The sequence below is a fragment of the Schistocerca cancellata genome, chromosome 1 (genome assembly GCF_023864275.1).
Source record: "Schistocerca cancellata isolate TAMUIC-IGC-003103 chromosome 1, iqSchCanc2.1, whole genome shotgun sequence".
NCBI lineage: Eukaryota > Metazoa > Arthropoda > Insecta > Orthoptera > Acrididae > Schistocerca > Schistocerca cancellata.
In genome coordinates, this window is record NC_064626.1 from 911446558 (window position 1) to 911471258 (window position 24701).

The following is a 24701-nucleotide window of genomic DNA, read 5'->3' on the forward strand; positions in this document are numbered from 1 at the left end:
CCACTGGCTGTGCCCCCAATTATATTGCTGCCCTAACACAGCAAGAACACCTGTATCTTTGGCAGATCAGTCCTCTGTAGTACAAGCTCTATGCTAAATGCATTGTGCATATGTTGCGAGAATAAAAGTATTCATGGTAAGTGATGGGAGTGCAAATGATTATTTATCTTAATAATTACCATGCCTGTGCCCCACTACCTACAGTGGTGACACCATTATTTTTTTTATTTTTCAATCGTGCCGTGGAACACCCAGTTACACTTGCACTGGCATGCCGCCAATCACTATGGGATACAAACTCCATACCATGCAGAATATGCCCAGTGACAGTGCTGCATCAGCTGGCATCACTACAGATGATTTATTTGGGCTTCTCACCAATTTTCAGATGATATAAGCACTGCAACTCTGGTTATTGAACAGTCAACAATGTTGCTACTGTTTCAACGACAGCCGAACCAGGGCATCGTTACCTCTTGGCAAATGGACTAACACACTAAATCACAAATCAAGTATGATGTTATTAGTGAATTTGGTGAGATGAAGCCTACCACTCCTTTAATTAACTGTGCTACATCAACAATGACCATACATGGTGAACAATGAACACCTGCCGCTGTCTACACCTCCCACCTAACCAGTGCTACTTAAATACCATTCAGTGACACTGTTAATGAACTACACTGCACTCATTTTCATTCTAATAGCTCAGGGTGCAATGAGATTCCATATGCAATGTACCAAATTATGGACACTGTAAAGTGTCGCAATTGTTGACAAACAATCCATACCATAAGTGACCACCTTCCACGGCACAGAACCAATATTTACGGGTTTTGTGGACAAATTCATCCTACAAGTGACCTTCATGTGTCAGACCATGTTTTTCCATGGCCTACGCCTGAACTTTACGTTCTGTGCAATACCGTACAATACCTGGATGACATCACACTCGTTACGGCCGGGTCGCAACCCGCGTCACACCAACAACAGCAATGCCACACTCCAGGCCATGCCTGCCACATGACATCACTCAATAAGCAGGCACACCACAACTACCTGCAATCGTATAGGGTTTTCACACCTCGCAACCACAGCATATGAATACGGCGATCCTGGCTGCAACTATGGCCTACGCACCACTGGAACATAAGTAGTACCTACAACAGCTGCCGCGCTGGGTGACCTACACCGCTGCACCATCGACTACAATTGCCACCAACCATGACCCTTCCAATGCCCCATATTACTCATGACCCCACTATGATACCGTCCTCCAAAATGATGATGCGCCAGCCATGAGACCAGCACCGGGTCCTGTGGCAAACGGTCATGACACCCACATTACTGACATACCTACCACGACTCCACACCGCAACATCATCTGCCACCTCTATCAGTGCCAACAGACAGTGTTCACAAACTCACACCATGTACTCCACATGATTATGAAAACTTCGTACTGGTCCCAGCCCCTCATCACTAGGCAGATTACCACCAGCCACACACCAAGTTACATCTGCTGCCGCTACAAGTTGATTCTCAGCAAGTATGGTTCGCTTTCTGCAAGTGTGTGATGCAGTCAGCCAGAATCACAGATGACCACGACAAGTTTCTGGTCCTTTTGAACCACCACCACACCGAAACCGATCTTACCAGCAACCACCTATTGTATGCACCAACCACTGACAGATACGAGACAGTGAAGACACTCATACTACAGTGCCTGTCATGTTCATCTGAACAACTCCACCTAGCCACTGCTGACGTTGCTGGGCAACGATACCCCATCAGCACTCTGCCACAAGTTACGCCTCCAAATTGACAGAAACCTCTTACCAGATCATGCTCTCTGGTCACTATGGCTTCTCAAGCTGCCTGAAAATGTACAGACAGCCATGCTAATTCATGAGAACAAACTGCTGGAAGCCTGGTTATGCCTACTCATGGTTGGGGCCAACTTTGGCAATAGATAGATGGGCTACAGCATGGTCTCAAGGTCAGTAGAGCACTCCATGTCCCTTCTGCCTATGATCGACACAGCTGGTCTGCAATCCACTTTTTCTGTGGACAGCTACCTGCTCATGCCAGCCCCAGAGCACTTCATAACAATGACTGACACTCTGGACACCACAGCCAGTAGACAGACAGCCACAACAACACTGGATGACACACCACCAGCCAACAACACCTCAATGGACACTGCCACCACCCCATCGGGACCACTGCTGTCATCATGAGCCAGCCAACCTTTACGGCCACGCATGCACCTGGTGGACTACAATATGTTGAACCTTGCCATCGGAAGCAGGACCACGCATCATGATGTACACCAGTCACCATGCTCCACGCCTATTGGCGGAGGCAGGGTTGGGGAGGGGGGGGGGGAGGGGGGGTCGCTCTGTAGGGACGTAGAACCTCTAGCTCTACTCCCAATTATATCTCTGCCCTACCGCAGCAAGAACAACTGTATCTTAGGTAGATCAATTCTCTGTAGTACGTGCTCTATGCTAAATGCAGTGTGTATATGTTACAAGAATAAAAGCATTCATAGTAAGTAACAGGACTGCAAGTGATAATTTATCATCATAATTGCTATGCCTGCTCCCCACTATCTACAAATAAAACTAATTGCAGGATATATACATAAGGAAATGGAATAACTTTCAGTTTTCTATATAAAAGTCTGCATGAGATTTCTGATGTTACATGTTATAGGGCTCTTATAAGTCCCTGATGTGCTAAGAAACTGGGTTTTCTAGAGGATAAAATTCCACAGAATGTCAAACCATATTGCTGGACTACTTCTGCTTGTGTTAAGTATATATTGTGTACAATGTTCATTGATATACACCTAGACTTTTCAAAATATGTTACTCTTCTCAACTTCATCATGAAAATATTTAGTACACTTGCTTTTAGCAGTACATTGGTGACATAAGCTAATTTAATCTACACCATCAGCCATTAAGACTGTGACATATGTCAGATTGACACAAAGTGCATTACACATTTGCATAGTCAAATGATTGGATAGAAGTTTCTAATGCAAGCAGTCACAGTCACTAAACTTCATAATGAATGGATGTAGAATGAACCACAAAACAGCTGTCACTGGCAATTTCTTTGTAGTCACAACTGGTTTCGCTACATTAAAATAGCATCCTCAGGTGAAAAGTGTCACATTAGCAAACCAATGTGACCTCAACATTTGTTGTAAAAAATCAAACCCCGACGAGAGGGAGTCATCAAAATAAATAAAATAGGATATCGGAGCAAATAGCATAGTGACGGTCCTGTGGTCGTTGCAAGCATACAGGCGGAAGGTGATCAGGTGCTATCTTTTGTTGTGTTTTAATTTTAATAGACAGCAGTGTTTTTATGGCAAAAGATGGTGCATCTAAGCCATTATAAGAGTAGAAAGAGTATAGGCCCTAAAACTGAGACTTGTTGGCTGCAATATTTTAGATTTTGTTCTTTACTCTCATCTTCATACATAATTTCAATTATCTGTTTCCTATTCTACATATACTCTGAAGCACCAAAGAAACTGATATATGCATGTTTTCAAATACAAAGATATGTAAACAGGCAGAATATGGCACCGTCGTTGGCAATGTCTGGGGCAGTTGTTAGATGAGTTACTGCTGCTACAATGGCAGGTGATCAAGATTTAAGCGAGTTTGAACATAGTGTTATAGTCAGTGTATGAGCGATGGGACACTGCATCTCCAAAGCAGTGATGAAGTGGGGACTTTTCCCTATGACCATTACATGAGTGTATCATGAGTATTAGGAATCTAGTACATCAAATCTCTGACATCGCTGCGGCTGGAAAAAGATACTGCAAGACTGGGACCAACGTTGACTGAAGAGAATCAATCAGTGTGACAGAAGGGTGACCCTTCCGCAAATTACTGCAGAGTTCAATGTTAGGTCATGAACAAGTGTCAGTCCACAAACCACTCAACGAAACATCATTGAAATGGGCTTTTGGACTCGAAGGCCCACTCATGTACCCTTGATAACTGTGAAACACAAAGCTTTATGCCTCACCTGGGTCCATCTACACTGACATGGGACTGTTGATGACTGGAAGCATGTTGCCTGGATGGACAAGTCTCATTTCAAATTGTATCAAGCGGATGGATTTGTACGGGTATGGAGACGACCTCATGAATCCATGGAGTCTGAATGTCACAGGGGACTGTTCAAGCTGGTGGAGGCTCTGTAATGGCATGGGGCATGTGCCATTGGAGTGATATGGGACCACTGATTGGTCTAAATAGGACTCTGACAGGTGATATGTACATAAGCATCCTGTCTGGTCACCTGCATCCATTCATGCCCATTGTGTATTTCGACGGACTCATCCAATTCACGCAGGACAATGCAACACCACACATGTCCAGAATTGCTACAAAGTGTCTCCAGGAACACTCCTCTGAGTTTAAATGCTTCTGCTGGCCACCAGACTCCCCAGACATGACATTGTTGAGTATATCTGGGATGCCTTGCGACATGCTCTTCAGAAGAGACTTCCACCCTCTCCTACACTTGGGGGTTTATGGACAGCCCTGCAGGATTCATTGTATCAGTTCCCTGCAGACTACCTCAGACTTTAGTCGAGTCCCTGCCACATCTTGTTGTGGCACTTCTGTGTGCTCCCAAAGGCCCTACACGATATTAGGCAGGTGTACCAGTTTCCTTGGTTCTTCAGTGTGCAGAAAAGACAATTGACCAAGCATCCTATTGGTTCAAGGCAAAGGGATTCCTGCTGAATGAAAACGAAACACAGCAGATGGTCTGTAGTCTTAGAGACAAGCTCCTGTCAGATGATCCAAGTTATGTCAAATTTTTGGGGGTATACATTGATGATAAATTATCTTGGGGTCAACATGTACAATATATTAGTGGTAAATTGTCAAGAGTTATTTACCTGTTAAGGCGACTTATGGCTTGTGTTCCTGAAAAATATGTTAGAACATCCTATTTTTCATTCTTTCAAAGTATAATAACATATGGAATTATTTTGTGGGGGAACTCTAGCTGTGTACATGACATATTAATACTGCAAAAAAAAGCTATTAGGATAATTACTGGTTCTGCATATAAGGCACACTGTAAACCATTGTTCTGTGAACAGAAAATCATGACTGTTATAAACTTGTACATATACTATGTTCTAATTTATACAAAGAAGAAATTATCAGAAACAAAACCAGAGGAAATGTACACAGCCACAATACAAGAAGGAATAGGTGCCTCTATATTCCTTACCACAGATTGTCAAAGTCACTCAACAGCTACGAAATTATGGGGTACAAATTATTTAATAATCTTCCTCAATCTGTTCAAGAATTACCTGAACAATTATTCAAACAAACAATTCATGACTGGCTAGTCCTCCACCCATTCTATGACATAAGAGAATTTACCAACTGTAATATAATACTATAATGTTAACAAGAAAGCTGTTGCTTCTTTCAAACTATTAATTGTATTTTAGTATGTATATGACATTGTCTATTGCTGTAATGGCCGAATGACAATAAAATTATTATTATTATTATTATTATTATGTTCATCCACTGTAATGCTAGTCCATCAGCTCCTCAGATTCTCTAGTGGATACATGATACATTAATCTATAACCTCAAAAGATTCTTGAAAGTCAAGGGATATTAACACAATATGCTCTTTCTGATCTATTGCTATTAAAGCGTCACTTAAAAACAAGAAACGAAGACTCTGCGTGGAAGCCATGCTAGTTTATAGAAATGAAATAAACTTTTCTATGAAACTCATGCATCTAATTTTGAAATATTTTTCAAGTGCTTTGGAAGAATCTCATATGGGTTTCAGTTTATATTTTAACATTTATGTTCTCCATCATTTCTCGAACGGAGGCATCTTTTTGTTTTAATTTTTGTGGAAATATACAGTCTTTCATTGAACTATTGCATGTATCCATAAGAGAATTTTTATTTGAGTTTTTTTCTAAGAATTTGGATACAAAAACAGACTTAATAATTGGTCTATTACAAGGACTGTCAGTAATAAAAGGGTTTCAGATTTACTACACACTGTTTCCATAATCCACATTAAGTTTCTCTCTCTCTCTCTCTCTCTCTCTCTCTCTCTCTCTCTCTCTTTCTCTCTCTCTCTATGTGCGTGTTTGTGTGTGTGTGTGTGTGTGTGTGTGTGTGTGTGTGTGTGTCCTAGGATCAAATATTACCCATGAGTTTTACAGAAGCTTAATGTTCTGATGCTCTCCCTGTTTTTCTTTTTTAGTCTCTTTCCTCACAACATTTCACATAGCTTTCATTTTGCTTATGTTCTTATATAATTACACAATATCTTTTTTGTTTTCTTCTGTTTCAGGCAAAATTTTGTTATACCAGCCAAAAAATTATATTGTATGTATTTTTCATGAGAAAATCATTTCCCTTGTGAAGATATTTGGTTCTATATTTACATATAGTTATTTTTGTGTGTGTTGTAAGTATTTTCTAATTTTTTTAGACAAAGCACTTTGCAAAATAATAAGAAAAAATATTTATACAATTTTCACAGTTCTCATTTTTTTCCACATGCACAAATATTTTACCAAGTCATTCTTTCCTAGTAATGATGCAAAACAATTTATGTTTTGGACACTGCAACAATCAGTATTGGTTGAGAAACACATGTCTGAGTGTAGCTTATTTTCTTCTTGAGACATATTTTCTGAGCTGTGTGATCACCAAATCCAGTATTCAATAATTCTGCAGTAGAGCACATGCTTGAATATATAAAAATTTGATCAGTTATATAAGCTAATGGATTTGTGTCATGTTTCCATCATTTATTTTATGAAGATATCTGCCGATTATTATCCTGTTTTTTATGTTTGTTTTGATTATTTTATAATTGTTTTGGGGAAATAACAAGTAACAATAACAAAACAAAAGATCAATAAAAGCATCATATCTCTCATTTGTGCTTCCACATGTCTCAATATCTTTCAAAGTCTGTTCTCCCAAAAAATGAAAGAAAAAGTTTTGGTCTCTGTAACATTTACCAGTGATTGTGAAACATCTTTGAGCATTGCTCATTTGCCATTATGAAACGGATATTGTGAGCTGTGTGATAACAAAAGTCAGTGTTCAATATTTCTCTAGTAACACTAATGCTTGTATATGTACAGATTTGGTCAGAGTGATTAGTAGTTGATTTTGTGAAAACATGTCTCTGCCAGTACCATGGCTTTTACTTTAAAGGTTGACAAAACATTCAAAAATAACTTTTCTGTCTAGAGTCCATTCCAAAATTGATGAAATCACTGCGTACAAATGATATTTTTGTTTGTTTACACTAATTTAAATATATGGACTTGAGTGTTGTAATTAAATGTTGTCAGTCCTTTTCTTTAATTCAGCATTTTTTTAAATTCTTTAAATCAGTCCCTGACACATGTAGATCTTGCTTCTTAACTATTTCTTCAGTCTGATGTGTGTATAGAAAAAATTATTTTCCCTCTTACAATATACAGTTGTCACCATGCTTTGATCACTTTATATATCTCACTGACACCATTAATGTTTTCAATTCCCATAATCTACTTCTATGCAGCTTTCTATAAAGTCTCCCTCTGTTCAGAAACCCACTCTCAAACCCCCTTCATGGGACCACCATTGGATAAAGCAGTTCCTGTTGCCTGCTATGGAGCTAATTTTCTCTTTGTATGTTCACTAAATTTAGTTTTTACGTTTTTTCCACCCAGGCTTTTCCTCAAAGTGTTTGGCTTAGAATGGATGACACCTGCTCAGTGGATACTGTTTTGTATATGCTGATGTCTTGTTGACAAGATGGCACAGTTTGTGTTGAGATAATATAATCTGCTTACTCAAGATCTTTACTGATGTGTGGTGTTTTGATGTCCTTAGCCTTATCTGCATCAGGAATGGGGTCAGCTAGCACTCCTCCTTTAGGTCCATTATTTGAATTTCTTCTTGTAGTTGGTCGTCGAGCTGGTGCTTCCTAAAAGCGAATAGGAAAGATTAATGGTGCAGAACTTTAAATGAGATAGATATGAATATGAACAGTAATATGTGAAACAATGAGAACGAATAGGTAAGATAAAACTCAACAGATAGTAATTAATGAAAAAATACACGTATTTAAACTGTGAATTATTGACTTTTTTAAAATTTGTGTACTCAAACAGTAAGGAATAAAGAGGTTAATAAGAGGATACGGCAAAGATGCGAAACAAAGTACATCCAACTTATCATTCATTCTTTGTTTTACATATTGTTGACCAACAATATAAGGCATTATTTTTAAAGAGCTATCTCCAGCAATATGAATTTAAACTGAATTATAACAAATCAGAAAATGGTTCCCATGAACAAAATGGAGAAAACTCTTTTAGTAACGCCTGTCCAGAAATGTTTGCTTTCTTTACTAAATGGCCAATACATAACTCAATAAATAATTTCTTTTGCAGAGCACAAAAGTTATGAATGGTGTGCTTATTGCTACTGCAGATTTTCTAAGGGACAGAATAAAATTTCAATTAGTAGCTATATTATTTTTCTCTCAAATTTTTAACTGCACTGCTGATTTTTCATGCTATTCAAAACTTAATTTCAACAAAATTGGGAGTACTACTTACTGAAACCAAAATTATTAAACTTGCTCCATTCTCTAACAGAATGATATATTCCATGTAAATCAACTTGTACATCAAAAAATCAACATGTACTTCAAACACATCTTCTGTGAAACCCCCATCCATGGTTTTCCCACTTGACATGCTGAAACCCATTGACCAAGACTTTCAAGAAGACACTGTATTCCTTGACTACCAAAAGCACTGGACATAGTATCATATCAACGTTTATTATAACAAGCATGGTCCTACAAGGTATAGCATTAAATTTGTGACTGTGCTCAGAATTTTTAGGTATGGAGGATACAGCATTTTATCTCAAATCGAGAGTCATTGAGATAAGTAGAAATAACTTAAGGCATACCCCAGGGAAGTGTATTAGGACTCCTGCTGTTTGAGTTGTATATCAATTAACTGACAGACATTGTTCACAGTAACCTCTATTTTTTAAATTTTTTTATTTATTTTTTATTTTTATTTTTTATTTTTTTTATCACTATATTATCGGTAATTAAGTGTAATCTGAAAATGTCTGCATAAACATCCATGCAGATCTTAATAATATTGTTAGGTGGTTCAGATATTGAGATGTTCCTTCAAGTGTACAGAAATGTACAACTGTGTACCTTACAAAACACAAAAATTAGTTACAATTAAAGCAATACAAAGAAATGAATACCCTTAGCTGCATACAGGTGTTGACATATGTCAACAGGGATGGTTGAAAGTGTGTGCCCTGACCGGGGCTCGAACACGGGATCTCCTGCTTACATGGCAGACGCTCTATCCATCTGCCATCTGAGACACAAAGGATACTGTGACTGCAGGGGCTTATCTCTGGCATGCACCCCCCCCCCCCCCCTCCACCGCCACCCCACCCCTGCCCTGCCCATTACACTCACTACTCTCATTACTCGCAAATTTACCAATTCCTCTATGAGTTCAGGCACTGTTTGTGTATCAGCACAGAAGATGGTCAAATGGTTGGTGAGCCTTAACTATATACATGAAGATGGTATCTGTTGTTTCGGACATGTCCGAAAGAACCGACTTTGCCCGTTTGTCTAGTGTCAGAGTGGATATGTACTCAGGTGAGAAAATACTCAACAAACTCCCTTCTAACATAACAGAAGAAATCAGGAAGCCATCCAATTCATAAGAAAATTTTTAAAAATTCCTTACTAGCAACTTTTCTTATAAATTTTATAAATATCTACATTCAGGAGTTGAGAAGTTCTGTTAGGTACATGGCAAGTAGCAATGTTCATTATAAATCCACATCACAAGTGTAAATGTGCTGTAAATGGTGTTCCGAAATTTGTAAATCTGGCAAACAGAGTTTCATTTATGAATGGTTTATACACAGGATATAAACTATTTAGTAACATAATGAATTGCAAAGAGTTTTTATAAAAATTATGGATATTTCAAAAATACCATGGAATAGCACTTTACAGTGAACCTGCAAACATTTTTCCTTTTATTGCAACATTTCCTCCCAAAGGAGAAATCAGTCAAATAAACAAACAAAAAGTTCCTGCTTTTCTTCCTGTCTGACAGCCTCTGCATGTAGCATGTTAAACCAAAATCATTCACGTTAAGATGACCCTACTTCAGAATAATTATTTGTTGAAATGGCTCTTTGAGATAGCTATCAGCATTAATTAATCTGAAATGTAATGGTATCTGTATTGACTGGAATACATAATTGCTCTGCTGGAAGTAACTCATAAGTACAGGAATCACTCGGCTACCAACATTTAAGCCCTAGCCTAGCCTTTAAGGGGCTCCGGAACGCCCTATACTTGCAATGTTAAAATAACGCTTATAAATTACATCTTTCCTCACAAAGTATTTGAGGTAGGAAGTTGAACTTTTTACAGATTATTTATTGGAATATGGGCTACAACTTAACACATGGATTTTACAAAATTTTAGTTCAGTTATTAAAGATGATTTTTTTTCAATTGTAATGAAAATTCACAACATTTTTTTGCAATTTTTTATTTATATATTCAAAAATATACAATTTTTTGGAAAAAGGCTGTGTTAAATTATGAAGAAGGTACTGTGTAACATTTACTGAAAGTTTGAAACAAATATGTTTGGAAGATCCTTAGAAAACATGTAATTAGTATGAGAAAATAAAAGTTTTGGGAATCGAGTGACAAAGATTGGATTAACTTTTTAGTGCATTCCAGGTCCATAGGATGGATTATCTTCATCCTCTGCAAACTCCTCCTCCAGCTTCCTCTTGTTCCTCCTCCTGTTTACTCTTGCTTGTATTTCTAGACTCGTTACAGCCCTGTCTGCAGCCCGAAGGCGTCCCTTGTCTAAAGCAAGCATCGCTCATACCATGTTAGAACCTATCTTCATTCCCATATTTCTAATTACCTTGCACCTTACAATGTTGCCATCATTGAAAGTCGCAACAGCAACTTTACTTTTACTCATTATTATACTTCAACAAAACAGAGACTCAAGAAACAGAATTAATTACGAATATTTTCGAGATAACGACAGAGTAAATAAACATGAAACAATCGACAATCACACCAGCGATATATATTGAACCATCACAGGTTAGTCACAACACATACTTTATCTCACATCACTAAAATGTACCTGATGAACACGGACGTTAATAATAACACCATTTGACAGCAGTTTAACAGCGCCACAGTGGGTCACGCGCATGTAGAACACATTTAAAAAAAAAATTAAAAATAGTTGTAGTCTTCGGAATTGAATAAATTATATATCTATTAAAAGGTAATAGTCTGCAGATTCAGAAAACGCAAAAAAGTAAAAATTGAACTTTTCATGATTTTGAGCCTTTCCGGAGCCCCTTAAATAAGTTACAGATTTCAATGAAAACTACTAAATACATTTAGTGTCCAGAAAAAACTGTTATTTGGTTTGACTCAAAAATGTCACTGGTCATAAAAGATCTTGAACCAAATACTGAATAAAAGTTTCTCTAGTAATTCACGGAGCGTGGAATGTTCATTCCACGCAGAATAACACTCAATAGTAGTTGCTTTCTTAGTGTGTCTGTACAACACACTGCCAAGGGTCTCATGGAGCTTAAACTAAATAATCCAGTAGCCTTAATTCCTGGAGACTCCATTACACTGCAGCTAAAGTCTTCTTGAGCTATCAAAACTTGAAAGATTCAGCAGAAAGGCAAGGCCCATCTGGATCAGGTGACAGAGGATTTAGGTTCACTCTGTAAAGGATTTACCAGGGAAGACACCGTGGTTATTGTGGGAGGGCCAGGGAACAGCATCGACAGAGATCCTGGGTACAGTATAGAGTGTGACCTGGTGAAGATTGCGTCGGCATCGAGACACACCAATGTTGAGTTTGTATCTGTCCTGAGACGCCATGACCGGCCTCAATTGGACTCTTCTGTTGGGAGAGTTAATTTGGAGTTGGAACGGCTGCTTGGGTCAGGTGCGGGGGCTCATATTGGTGTGGTTCCTGTTGATTATCTCAGTAGGTGGGACTATACCAGGCATGGCCTACATCTCAACAGGAAAGGGAAGGGGAAACTGGCTGGGGTAATAGCAGGAAATTTAAGGGGGGGAGGCACTGCCATGAATGGTAAAATACCAGTGGTTACAGGTGTTGGAGCAGCATCTTTTTTAGGATAGGTAAGACAGAAAGATGTCAAGTTCTACGAGAGGTCAGGATTGAAACAAATCTTCAATTTAGGAAAGAAATTAAACAGCACAATTCCAGCACATTAGATCACCAATCACAGCTACCAATTATAAATTTTCACCAATCACCAGAAATTTTATCTCCACCAAGTTGTATCTCAGTCCTAGGTAATTGCATTGATGAATTAAAGTCACCCAACCCAGTTGACATAATCTGCCTCTCTGAACACCATGTGACCACTGGTATAGGAACTAGGCCTAAGCACAATGAGAAACTCAGACAGGAGAGTACTGCAAATGTTAGAATAAGGAAAGGTTCTCATAAAAGTATAATTAAAAATAATGTAAGTATATTTCATCAAAATATTGGGAGTTTAAAGAATAAAGTAGATGAGCTTCTGGTTTGTTTAGAAGATTTAGAAGCTGAGAATGAAATAGATATACTATGCCTGTCTGAGCATCACATTGTTACTGATATGGATAAGGTAAATGTAAGTGGTTATAAGCTCTCTGCACATGTAATGAGAGAAAATATGGAGAAAGGAGGAGTTGCCATATATGTCAAAAGTTATCACTGTGCAAAAAGTATAGAAACAAAAAAGTTTTGTGTAGAGAAACATATAGAAGCATGTGCCTGTGAGCTTAAATTAAATAAAGGCACATTTATAATTGTAACTGTATATAGGTCCCCATCAGGAAATTTTCATCTATTTCTGAAAAATTTGGACTCCTTGTTGTGCTATCTGTCAGACAGGGGGAAGCAAATTATTATTTGTGGGGACTTCAATGTAGATTCTCTGAAAGAGGGTAATAGGAAAAATGACCTTGAAGTATTACTCGGTTCTTTCAATTTGACACCCGTTATTGATTTTCCTACTCGGGTGGTAAAGGATAGCAGCTCACTGATAGATAACTTCTTTGTAGACCAAGATAAGTTTAACCAGATAAATGCTCAGCCTGTTGAGAATGGTCTTTCTGATCATGGTGCACAGCTGGTTACAATATATGACATAGCTCCATTCAGCAATACTAAACAGTCCTCCAAAGTAGTACGTTCAGTCAACGATTTAACAATTGCAAATTTCAGGGAAAGCCTACAGCAGTTAGACTGGGATGAGGTGTACCGTGAACCTGATGCCAATTTAAAATATAATTTATTTCATGACATTTTTGTAAATGCATTTGAAAACTGCTTCCCCAAGAAAATAGTTAAATATACTCGTAAGAAACCTTGTAACAAACCATGGCTTACTAAGGGTATAAAAATATCTTGTAACCGGAAAAGGGAAATGTATCTGACAGCAAGAAAGAGTAGTGACCCAGAAACTATCAAAAATTATAAAAACTACTGTGTTATATTAAGAAAAGTTATTAAAAAATCCAGGAGTATGTGTATCATGTCTGAAATCAGCAACTCTGATAATAAAATTAAAACAATTTGGAATATTATTAAAAGAGAAACAGGTCAACCAAGAGCAGAGGAAGACAGCATTACCATCAAATTGAATGAAAGCTTTACGAACAAAAAGTCAGAAGTTGAAAATATTTTTAATAATCATTTTCTAAATGTTGTGGATATAGTAGGATCCAGGTGTTCATTAGAAGATGCTAGGCTGTTAATGGAAGAGGCCATACCTATGCAATTTGATACAATTGAAATCTCACCCACTTCTCCCTCTGAAATTAAGAAAATAATAAACTTGCTTAAAAGCAAAAACTCACATGGAATTGATGGCATTTCCAGCAAAATACTAAAAGCTTGTTCTCAACAGATAAGTAAGATTCTCAGCCACCTGTGTAATAGCTCTCTGGAACAGGGCATTTTCCCTGATAGACTGAAATATGCTATTGTTATACCTTTGCATAAAAAGGGGGATAGATCTGATGTCAACAATTACCGCCCAATCTCCCTTCTAACAGCTTTATCCAAAATTTTTGAGAAAGTAATGTATTCAAGAGTAGCTTCACATATCTGTAAAAATGAAGTACTAACAAAATGTCAGTTTGGTTTCCAGAAAGGTTTTTCAACAGAAAATGCCATATATGCTTTCACCAGTCAAATTTTGAATGATCTGAATAACCGAAAACCACCCATTGGGGTTTTTTGTGATCTCTCAAAGGCTTTTGATTGTGTAAATCATGAAATTCTGCTAGACAAGCTCAAGTATTGTGGCATGAGTGGGACAGTGCACAAATGGTTTAATTCGTACCTAACTGGAAGAGTGCAGAAAGTTGAAATAAGTGGTTCTCGTAACATGCAAAGATCAGCACATTCCTCAAACTGGGGAACTATCAAGAATGGGGTTCCACAAGGGTCAGTCTTGGGTCCTTTGTTGTTCTTATTATATATTAATGACTTGCCATTCTATATTCATGAAGAGGCAAAGTTAGTTCTCTTTGCTGATGATACAAGTATAGTAATCACACCTGAGAAACAAGAATTATCTGATGAAATTGTCAATACTGTCTTTCAGAAAATTACTAAGTGGTTCCTTGTAAACGGACTCTCACTGAATTTTGATAAGACACAGTACATACAGTTCCGTACAGTGAATGGTATGACGCCATTAATAAATATAGACCTTAATCAGAAGCATATAGCTAAGGTAGAATATTCCAAATTTTTAGGTATGTCCATTGATGAGAGATTAAATTGGAAGAAACACATTGATGATCTGCTGAAACGTTTGAGTTCAGCTACTTATGCAATAAGGGTCATTGCAAATTTTGGTGATAAACATCTTAGTAAATTAGCTTACTACGCCTATTTTCACTCATTGCTTTCATATGGCATCATATTTTGGGGTAATTCATCACTGAGGAATAAAGTATTTATTGCACAAAAGCGTGTAATCAGAATAATAGCTGGAGTCCACCCAAGATCATCCTGCAGACATTTATTTAAGGATCTAGGGATATTCACAGTAGCTTCTCAGTATATATACTCTCTTATGAAATTTGTTATCAACAACCAAACCCAATTCAAAAGTAATAGCAGTGTGCATAACTACAATACTAGGAGAAAGGACGATCTTCACTATTCAAGATTAAATCTAACTTTGGCACAGAAAGGGGTGAATTATACTGGCACTAAAGTCTTTGGTCACTTACCAAATAGTATCAAAAGTCTGACAGATAACCAACAAGTATTTAAGAAGAAATTAAAAGAATTTCTGAATGACAACTCCTTCTACTCCATAGAGGAATTTTTAGATATAAATTAAGAAAAAAAATTATTAAAAAAAATAATAAAAAATAAAAAATAAATAAATAAAAATAAAAAAACACACAAAAAAATAAAGTTGTTATATTAACTTAAGTATGTTGTTAAATTAACCTAATTATGTCATGTATTGGAAAATTCGACTCGTTCCACATCATTACGAAATATCGTATTCATGATCCATGGAACTAGTATTAATCTAATCTAATCTAATCTAATCTAAAGACTATGGTGTTTTATGTAGCTCATTCCTCATTGGTCAGGTTACTGATATCAGAAAGAACAAAATCTTGAAATTAGAATAGGACAGAATAGAATATTTTTATTCATCTTTCACCATTTTTCGTACAACTGACCTTGTCAAAATTTACAATGGAGTACAGTTAATAAACACTTACATACACAGACTACAGTGTGCTATGTAGCTCATTCCTCATTGGTCTGGTTACTGATATCAGAAAAAACAAAATCTTGAAATTAGAATAGGATAGAATAGAATATTTTTATTCATCTTTAAGTATTTTTCATACAACTGGCCTCATCAAAGTTTACAATGGAGTACAGTTAATAAACACTTACACACACAGAGTTATTTAGCTTATTTAAGAATTGAAAACATTTCTTTATCACTTATAAAAAAGCTTATATTATAATGAGTATTTCCTAGGAATTCTTCAATTGTATAGAATTCACTGCATTTTAACCAGTTTTGCAATACACTCTTGAATTTATTAAATGGGGCTGTACAAGCTGAGTATGGTAACTTATTGAACAATTTTATGCCCAAATGTTTATAGTTATTACGGACAACAGCTAGTCTCGAGAAAAGAAAATCCAACAAGTGACTATTTCTGGTATTGTGTGTGTGTACATCACATCTTGAGCTGAATTTGTCCAGATATGGCTATGCTGGTGGAACATCTCTTAGTTTTCAAAGCCAGACTGAATGCAGGCTCTCGTCAGTAATCAGTCAATTTGGAATCCAACTTCCAGGCAGCATTCTATTCTGCCTTTAATATCACACAAACATTTGATTAATGAAAAAAATCTGACCTCAAATAACTTTGTATTTATTGCACAATACTCAACAATTAAACAGTTTTTTTTTTGTTTTCTGCACTTAATAATTCATAGTGCTTAAGAAAACTTTTGGATAAAACTGTAATCAAATATGTCAACAGAAAGAATCTATTAATTGCCTAGCTGACAACAGATGTCTGTCTTTGATCAATGCCAGGGGAAACACACACACACACACACACACACACACACACACAAACACACAGAGTGTCATGGAACTTACAGCCTCTTGTAGGTCTTCGCTGCTCATTAACTTATGTATATTAAAAATTGTTCCATGACAATATTATGAAAAGGACAGGTTGCTGCTCACCATACAGAGGAGATGTTGAGTCACAGACAGGCACACCAAGATGACTGCTAAGTATGTGAGCTATCAGCCAAAAGGCCTTCTTGTAAAGTAGACAACATATACATATTCATGCAAGCACAACTCACACACATATGACCACTGTCTCTGGACACAGAGGGGAGTGTGTTCTCATCCACAATCCAGAGCCTGAAGATGTCACCAGTGAATCTGAATCAAGTAAGGGGTTTTTGATTCTGAGTGGTTAGGAAGCATTCCTCTAGATGGTCTATGAATAGGATGGCATAGGATGGGGCCATGCTGCTGCCATACCACAGATTTGTTTGCAGGTAATACATTCAAAGGCGAAGTAATTACAGGTGAGGATACAGTCAGTCATAGTGACCAGGAAGGAGGCTGTAGGTTTGGAGTCAGTCAGGCAATGGGTAACGTAGTGTTCAGTAGCAGCAATGCCAAGGGCATGAGGGATGTTAGTGTAAAGGGAGACGTCATCAATAGTTTCCTAATTGTTGCAGCACATAAGGCACTGTAATGCTGTACAATATTAAATGTATTACTTTGGCTCATACCGTAAATTGTACTTTTTTATAAGAATAACATAACTTAATTTGAAAGCTATTCATGTCTTTTTTCTGTCATTACAAATGGTCTACTACAAAGTGACTTAATCAAAAGAAGGTGACTAATTCTTCCCATGGACATGCACTAGCATAATTTAGCAGTTCAGAAACTTTTCATGAACACAGGAAAATCAGATCTCTATATGTGCTGAATGTTGATGATATTAAATTTTTTTTTTGTTTTGTCAGTTTTAATGCAATGGCACAATGTAAAGGATTGTAAATTGTTTTGGTATTTCAACTAATTCATTTTGTAAGCAATGCAATACAATTAATTGTTCAGCTCCTTCATTTGCTAAAATAATTTCTGGCTCAGTTATAGTTGTAGCTACTACCTTGTGCAGTTGACTTGTCCATGATATTTTCCCATCAGAGCACTTTACCACAATGAAAGTTGTTGAATATTTTGTCCATTTTTACCCATAAAACTCAGCATAAATGTAAATTTTCACATCTTCCACTCTATCACAAATAATAACATAATTTAGCCTTCATTTCAGATACCAGAACATGTGTGTCACTCCATTCCAGTCCTCAGTAGTTAGTTTTTCCATAGTTTGAGCAGCTTTATTCACTGAAAAAGTTTTGTCTAGATCATTTTGCTGCTGAAAGACACATATGTCATCCAATTGTCTCATAATAACGGATGAAGGATGAAATTGATTCATTTTCATCACTCCCTTTTTATCCAATGGGAATGTGATCATAATGAATTATACCATTCTAAATAATTTCAGTACTTGATTCCTGAATTTTTCTTGACTTATCATAATCATTCCATCTCCCTTCTGCTTTCTTTTTATGCCACAGATACTGTCATAGGTACCTGTTATTATATCAAATCCATGTTGTGAAGTTTTCAGAAAAGCTGCAGTTCCTTTCTTGTCATTGCCAACAGTTAGTCCATCACCATAAATTTCTATATAAAGTCTGTTTAAATTGTGTTTGTCATAAAACAGAAAAAGGTCTGCAGCACTATGAAGTCCAATTGTTTTATGGTGTATTTCTCACTTGTGAAATTCTTGGGCATCCACCTAAATCACAAATTCTCCACAATATTTCAGCAAAGAGACTCATTCCATTTTAAGGTGGTCCCTCATGACTGCTGTTTCACCCTTGTCATATGAATTGCCATTACCCTCCACCAACCTGCTCCTACCACTATTTGTGCAACCACCATAGTGGTGGTCAGGGTGGCAGCACCCAGCAGTATCTTTTTTAATTAGATGAATGCATGGTGCCCATTCTTTTGGACATGTCCAATATGTCCGAAAGAACAGACACTACACATTCATACAATTGATTCACCTTGATGGGCAATGAATCAATCACCTTCAGCATGGATGCACAATCACATTCGACCTCCTGTGGGAACCTGAAAGTAGTGAGCATGGAGGACATGGATGGGGACTGTGGATATGTGGTGCTAAATGGGAATGTGTTTCAGCCAAGAAGCATGCTGAGATAGTCCGCGCAGTTGTGGGTCAGCCAACAGGCATGCCTAGATAGTCTGCACAATTGTAGGTCGACCGAGAGGCATGCCGATACTGTCCATGCAGTTGTAATACACGCTGTGTCCAGATGGTGCAGTGGTTAACACAACTGCCCAGTAAATAGGAGACCCCAGGTTTGAATCCCAGTCCAGCATACATTTTCACTTGTCACCACCGATTATGCACAAAGTTCCAATGCTGCTGTCATCAATAGTTCCTTCCTTTTCGTTTCCTTTCTGTACTCTACACCTTCAATTTATGTAATATTTTTTAATTAGATCATCTTCAATCCTAATTTGAATGGCCTCCTTAATCACACCAGGAGGAGGAATATTGCCTAAATATCTTGATTTTGATGTAATCCACAATATGGCTAGTTTTTATACTATGGTCAACAAGGCTGATTTGGTGTATCTTTGTGTGTGTGTGTGTGTGTGTGTGTGTGTGTGTGTGTGTGTGTGTGTGTCATAAGTAATGTAAGAGAAAAGCTACAATTAGTACACAGGGAACTACCTGCCAATCACTTACAAGAATTGTGGATGAGCCAGCCATCTTAATTACACATTAAAAAACTCACCCTGTAATTTTAGGGAACAAGTCAGGCATTTCACTAAACCTTAACAGTCATATTATATTCATGTGAGTGTCAGTTGAAGTATAGGGCAAATCTTTTGGCAAATGAGCTGCTGCCCACCTGTTTGTATATAAAAAAACTGTCTACTAGAATGTTGCACACCATGATCTGTATGCCACAAGCACTACACATTAGAGGGTAGTATCCCAGGAGCAATAGCTGTACGTGTCTTACGGCTGTGTCCTAGGAGAAGACAAGTGAGAAGGACCTCATCCTGTCTACATGTGTGGAAGGATGTACAACATGGCTGAGTTGTTAACTTTGCCAGATGCCATATATCGTCTGCCATTTACAGCCACTCTTCTCGTTGCATGACTCTGTACCTCAACAGTGAGCTGACAGCATGTTGGGGTTTTACAATGAACTATATGAGTATTGCAACATGTGTCACTGGCTGCTTCATCTGTGATTTCATTTCCCTTAATAACCATGTGGCCTGGCACCTAACAAAAAGACACCTCCCTCCCCATCCTTTGTAGGTGGAGAAGAGCATCCTGGATATAGTGAGCTTCTTTATCTGCAGGGTACATATGTTGTAACACATCTCATCTGCTAGAGGACCCACAAGGTAATGTATGAATGTGTGATTACAGACCAAAAACATTGAAGTCTTGAGTCAATCAGATCTGCAGGATACAATCAGAGGAAACAAAAGAGCAACCAACAGAGTCCCCCTGTTTAGAACCATCTATAAATACAGCTGTACGTTTTGTGGTGCAAATTTAAAATGTCATAAAATATTGTATTAAAAACAGATGCAGGAGTGCACCCTCTCCTATAACACACTAAATCTAAAATTTCTTTGAGCTTTTACAATACAATACAATACAATATTTTGAAGTAACCAGACTGACAGTCAGTTTGGATTTGCTTTTGCCTGGCACTAAGTGACTTCTGTGCATGCTTTATGTGGATACCAAATGGCCTTGTTGCTCATGGTTAACTGAAGAAAATCCATGCCTTAGCTGGTTGAAGAACAGTATGTTATGCTGGTGAATTAAGAGCAGTGAAGAATTTACAAGCTTGACACACATATGGTGAATGAAGGTTCTCCAGCCTCAGCATTGAGGCTGAATATGTGGCTGGTTCTGGAAGCACCCATGTCCAGCCTGATCTCCTCATGAGAGACAGTGTCAATGATCTTCAGGTATGAATGTCTTACTGGACTGTACAGTGTGCACCCGTAATGTAGCTGCAAACTCACAAATGCCCTATGAAGCTAGAACAGGCATGCTTTGTACACTCCCTAGGACATGTGGCTAAGACACTTCAATATCTTAAGTGCCTTCTGGGTCCATGCACTCAGGTCCTTCATGTGTGGTAACCATGACAGTTTGAAATAAAAAACAAGTTCTAAAAACTTCACCACTTCCTCAAAACATAGAATGGTCTCCCTTACATGTGTTGAGTGGTACTTAAGATAGGTAAATAAACTAGTGAAATCAATGTGAAGTGAAGTAGAAATTAGAAAATAAATGAAAAACTTAGTTTAGTTTAGAAGAGTTACACACTGGCAAACAGCGGGCAGAGCAGCAGTAGCAACGGCCGGTGGTTGCAAGTCAGCACGTTCAGGAGAAGCCATCGCCCTCCCCACATAAGCGGAAGCTGTTGATTCAGCCGTCAGGGCATCACCCGACTGGCTCACGTGTTTCTCAGTTGTCAAATGTGATCAAAATCCCTTGCCTACATTCCAAGAGCCAATCACCGACGTTAAGAAGATTTTTCGAGAAGCTTTTCAACGTGACAGAAGAGGCAATGACCGTGAAGTCGATCACATCCAGTGAACTGAAGTAAATAAATATGTGAGATGCAGTGGGCCCGACAGTAGTTTGCAGTTCAGTTTTGATTCGAGTTCAGTTCCAGTACAGTTCAGTTGGTGCTGAAGACCGTCATGCAGGAAGAGACTACATCGTACACAGAAGCACCAAGTCCACCCCTGTAATGGAATAGCAAGCAGCAGCCTCACCGCCAGAAGACAGAAGTTAGAAGGTATTTGAAGACTGATTTTTACGTAAACGGGTGGCTCGTGAGGATGAGAAGGTGACAGCCTCACATCAGCTGTCACCTGTGAGCTGGTGATGAAGATCTGACAGCCAAAGACTGGCAAGCTGGAGTCCGTTGTTCGAGTCTGAGACACTGGCCTTCCCCTGTCGCTCCAGTAGCCGACGCACAACACACGCGGCTGCTTAGAGAAGAGAAACACTGGGATGCCACATCCAAGGCATCACCATCCAATTCACGGCTTCATTCTCAATAATTAAATGGGCCACCTCACAATGCGTGTCTCCAGTCAACTGGGCGAGACGGCGACACAAGATACACACTGCCAGGCGTAATCAGACGCCATCGCTCATGCAGCAAAAGGCTTCGCAAACGACACAGCTGCCACTCTCCCAGCCAGAACAATCCAGTAAAGAAACCATTGTACAAATCTTTCAATAAAAATTATCTTATGTAAAAATTCTGTTTCATTCTACCTCATACTCGATCCAAGGAAGAACCTACCCTGCCCACATGTTGTTGAGAGAGGAAAAGTAATTTATTTAGTTTTTTTCATCCTTTAGATCCTTTAGAATCAAATGCCCTTTGCAGTAATGCTCATCCTGACGACTGACTAGCATCAAAAGAGGTTACCCAGTTACATTTGGTGTCAGAGAAAAAACCCTTGGCTCAATATGAGATGTGAATGACAGTCACTAGAGGTCCACCGTTAGTATTGTTTATTGTGTGAAAGGATAGAGGTTTGCATAGCAGTCGTGCATTTTCCATGGTCGAAAATATTTAAACATCTTTTTAATTCAGTGTAGTAAGATTGTGTAACTAATAGTTTGTAAAATGATGAGACAAAATCGTACAAAGTCAGAGTCAGCACCACAATCAGTTTCTACTGAGGAAGCTATTCAGAGCTTAGTTAATCAAATAGCACAGCTTAAAAATGATAATAATGCATTATTTAAACAGTTGTGAGAGGTTAGACAAACTGGTTCAATCCCTCCCACCCTAGATTCCTCAGCAGCAGCCTTGGTAACTCCTTTTTCAGGTAAATCTGGTGAGGACATAACAGCTTATTTTGATGATTTAGTAGGAGCTGCAAAGTTAGGATCATGGTCAGATGAACAGCTCTTACAAATGACAAGGTTAAGGTTGATAGGAGAGGCTGAAGCACATGTATTATACCATGAAGAATCACGGAATGCTCCAACATTTGAGGAATTGAAGAAAGGATTACTTAAACATTTTCAAAAACAGAACAGCTGAAGATTTTATAGGGAAAAATTAAACACTATCACTCAAAGGCAAAATGAGTCGTTAGAAAGCTTTGTAGATAGGATCAGAAAAGTTAATATTAACACCTATCAGTTGACAACTAGTGATGAAGCAAATAAAGTTATTTTACAAGAGGCAAAAGATAGAGCTCTGGATACATTTTTACATGGGTTAACTCCTGAAATGTCCCATCGTGTCAGGGTAGAGTTTCCTAAAAATTTAGCAAAAGCTCTATTTGTGGCGACAGCTTTCGAATAAATAGACATTGTCACCAGATACAAGGAGAAGCAAAATGTATTTTTGGCAGGAGTACAATGTTTTAGGTGCGATCAACAAGGACATATAGCACAAAACTGCAGACAACCTCAATGCACTAATTGTCAAAAATAGGTCACACATTCAAGGAATGCAGGTCTAAGAAAGTTTTTGGAAATAGAAATTAGTTAAACTCAAACGGGAATGTCAGAGCTGCCGCCAGGCATTCCCAATAAAATTTCATGCCATTAAGGCGAATGTGAAGGTGGAATGCTGGTTATCTGCTACCATACAGGATAAAGAGGCAAGGATACTGGTGGTTACAGGCGCAAATGTATCAATAGTGAGTAATGAATGCACTGGAGAAAAAAAAATGACCCTCCAAGTTATAGATTGAGTGGGGTAGGAGGAGGTACAGTGAAGTCATTAGGATGTACATCATTGATTTTCTATATTCACAGTGTACAATTTCAAGAAGATGTAGAAATGGAAACAAAGGTAACTGACGGATACAACGCGATTCTAGGGCTGGATTTCCTGAATAAACGTCATGCTAAAATCGACCTCGGACAGCAAACTGTAGAACTTAGCAGAATAGTGTTTCAGCTAGTTGACAACACTGCAAAGGGTCCGCTGCCACAAGATTTACCCAACCGGAAGGCGAAATCAACTACACTGCATGCAACGTCCTTGAAGGTTGATTCACAGGATAAGATACCATTTCCCTCAGGAAAACGTTTTTGGATGACCGTTGACCCCGAGGTACCTATAGATACAATGTGTCTAATAGAGCCATAAGAGGAAAATGAGGAATTAGATGTATCACATTGTTTTGTATGTAGAAGTGTTGTATGGGTTCAAGACGTTGAGGGAGAAAGAAAAGTACCGGTACATATTGACAATTTTGGAGTGGAGGACAAAGAGTTGCATTAAGGGAATATTAGTAGCTACAGTCAGTACTTTTGAAGAAGAAGATTTCATTTGGTCAGATATTACTGATGGTCAGAAACCAGATGCCTATAAAACCGCATTACGCCAGAAGATTGAGCATTTGAAAGGAAATGATAGAGACACGTTAGAAGCAGTTTTAGTTGAGTTCCAGGATTTATTTAATGCAGGAAGTCCACTGCCAGCAACAGATATCACACAGCATAGGATCCCAACAGGAAATGGCCCCTGTAACGGAACATGTTAAAGGCTTTACTGTACCAAAGTATGCGATACCCTCCAAATTCAACCAGTTTAACGAGTATTTATGATTATAGCAAAGGTATTGTGTATGTTAACAATGATTGCATAACATGTCTCCATAAACAGTCAACCCATTAAATTATACTGAGTAACTGACCCACACAAAAGTTAATATCACTTGATCACTGATACAGCAAATGTCATCATGTAAAAACACTGAGTTCATCATAAATAATTAATATGAAGTACGAAAAATAGTGGACAACTTAGGTGTTTTGGATCTCCTTAAATAAAAATCACCCAGTGA

The 24701-nt window shown here is 38.0% G+C and overlaps 1 protein-coding gene across 4 annotated transcripts in view; it reads right to left on the minus strand.

Annotated features, from left to right (window-relative positions):
* Positions 1 to 24701, minus strand: part of LOC126191208 (cGMP-dependent protein kinase, isozyme 1-like) — a 410062-nt gene that overhangs the window by 263045 nt on the left and 122316 nt on the right. For all 4 annotated transcript variants that reach the window (XM_049932023.1, XM_049932009.1, XM_049932031.1 and 1 more), the window contains one exon: positions 7889 to 8022. In XM_049932023.1, coding sequence (XP_049787980.1) covers positions 7889 to 8022 — 134 coding nt within the window. The remainder of the gene's footprint in view (positions 1 to 7888; positions 8023 to 24701) is intronic.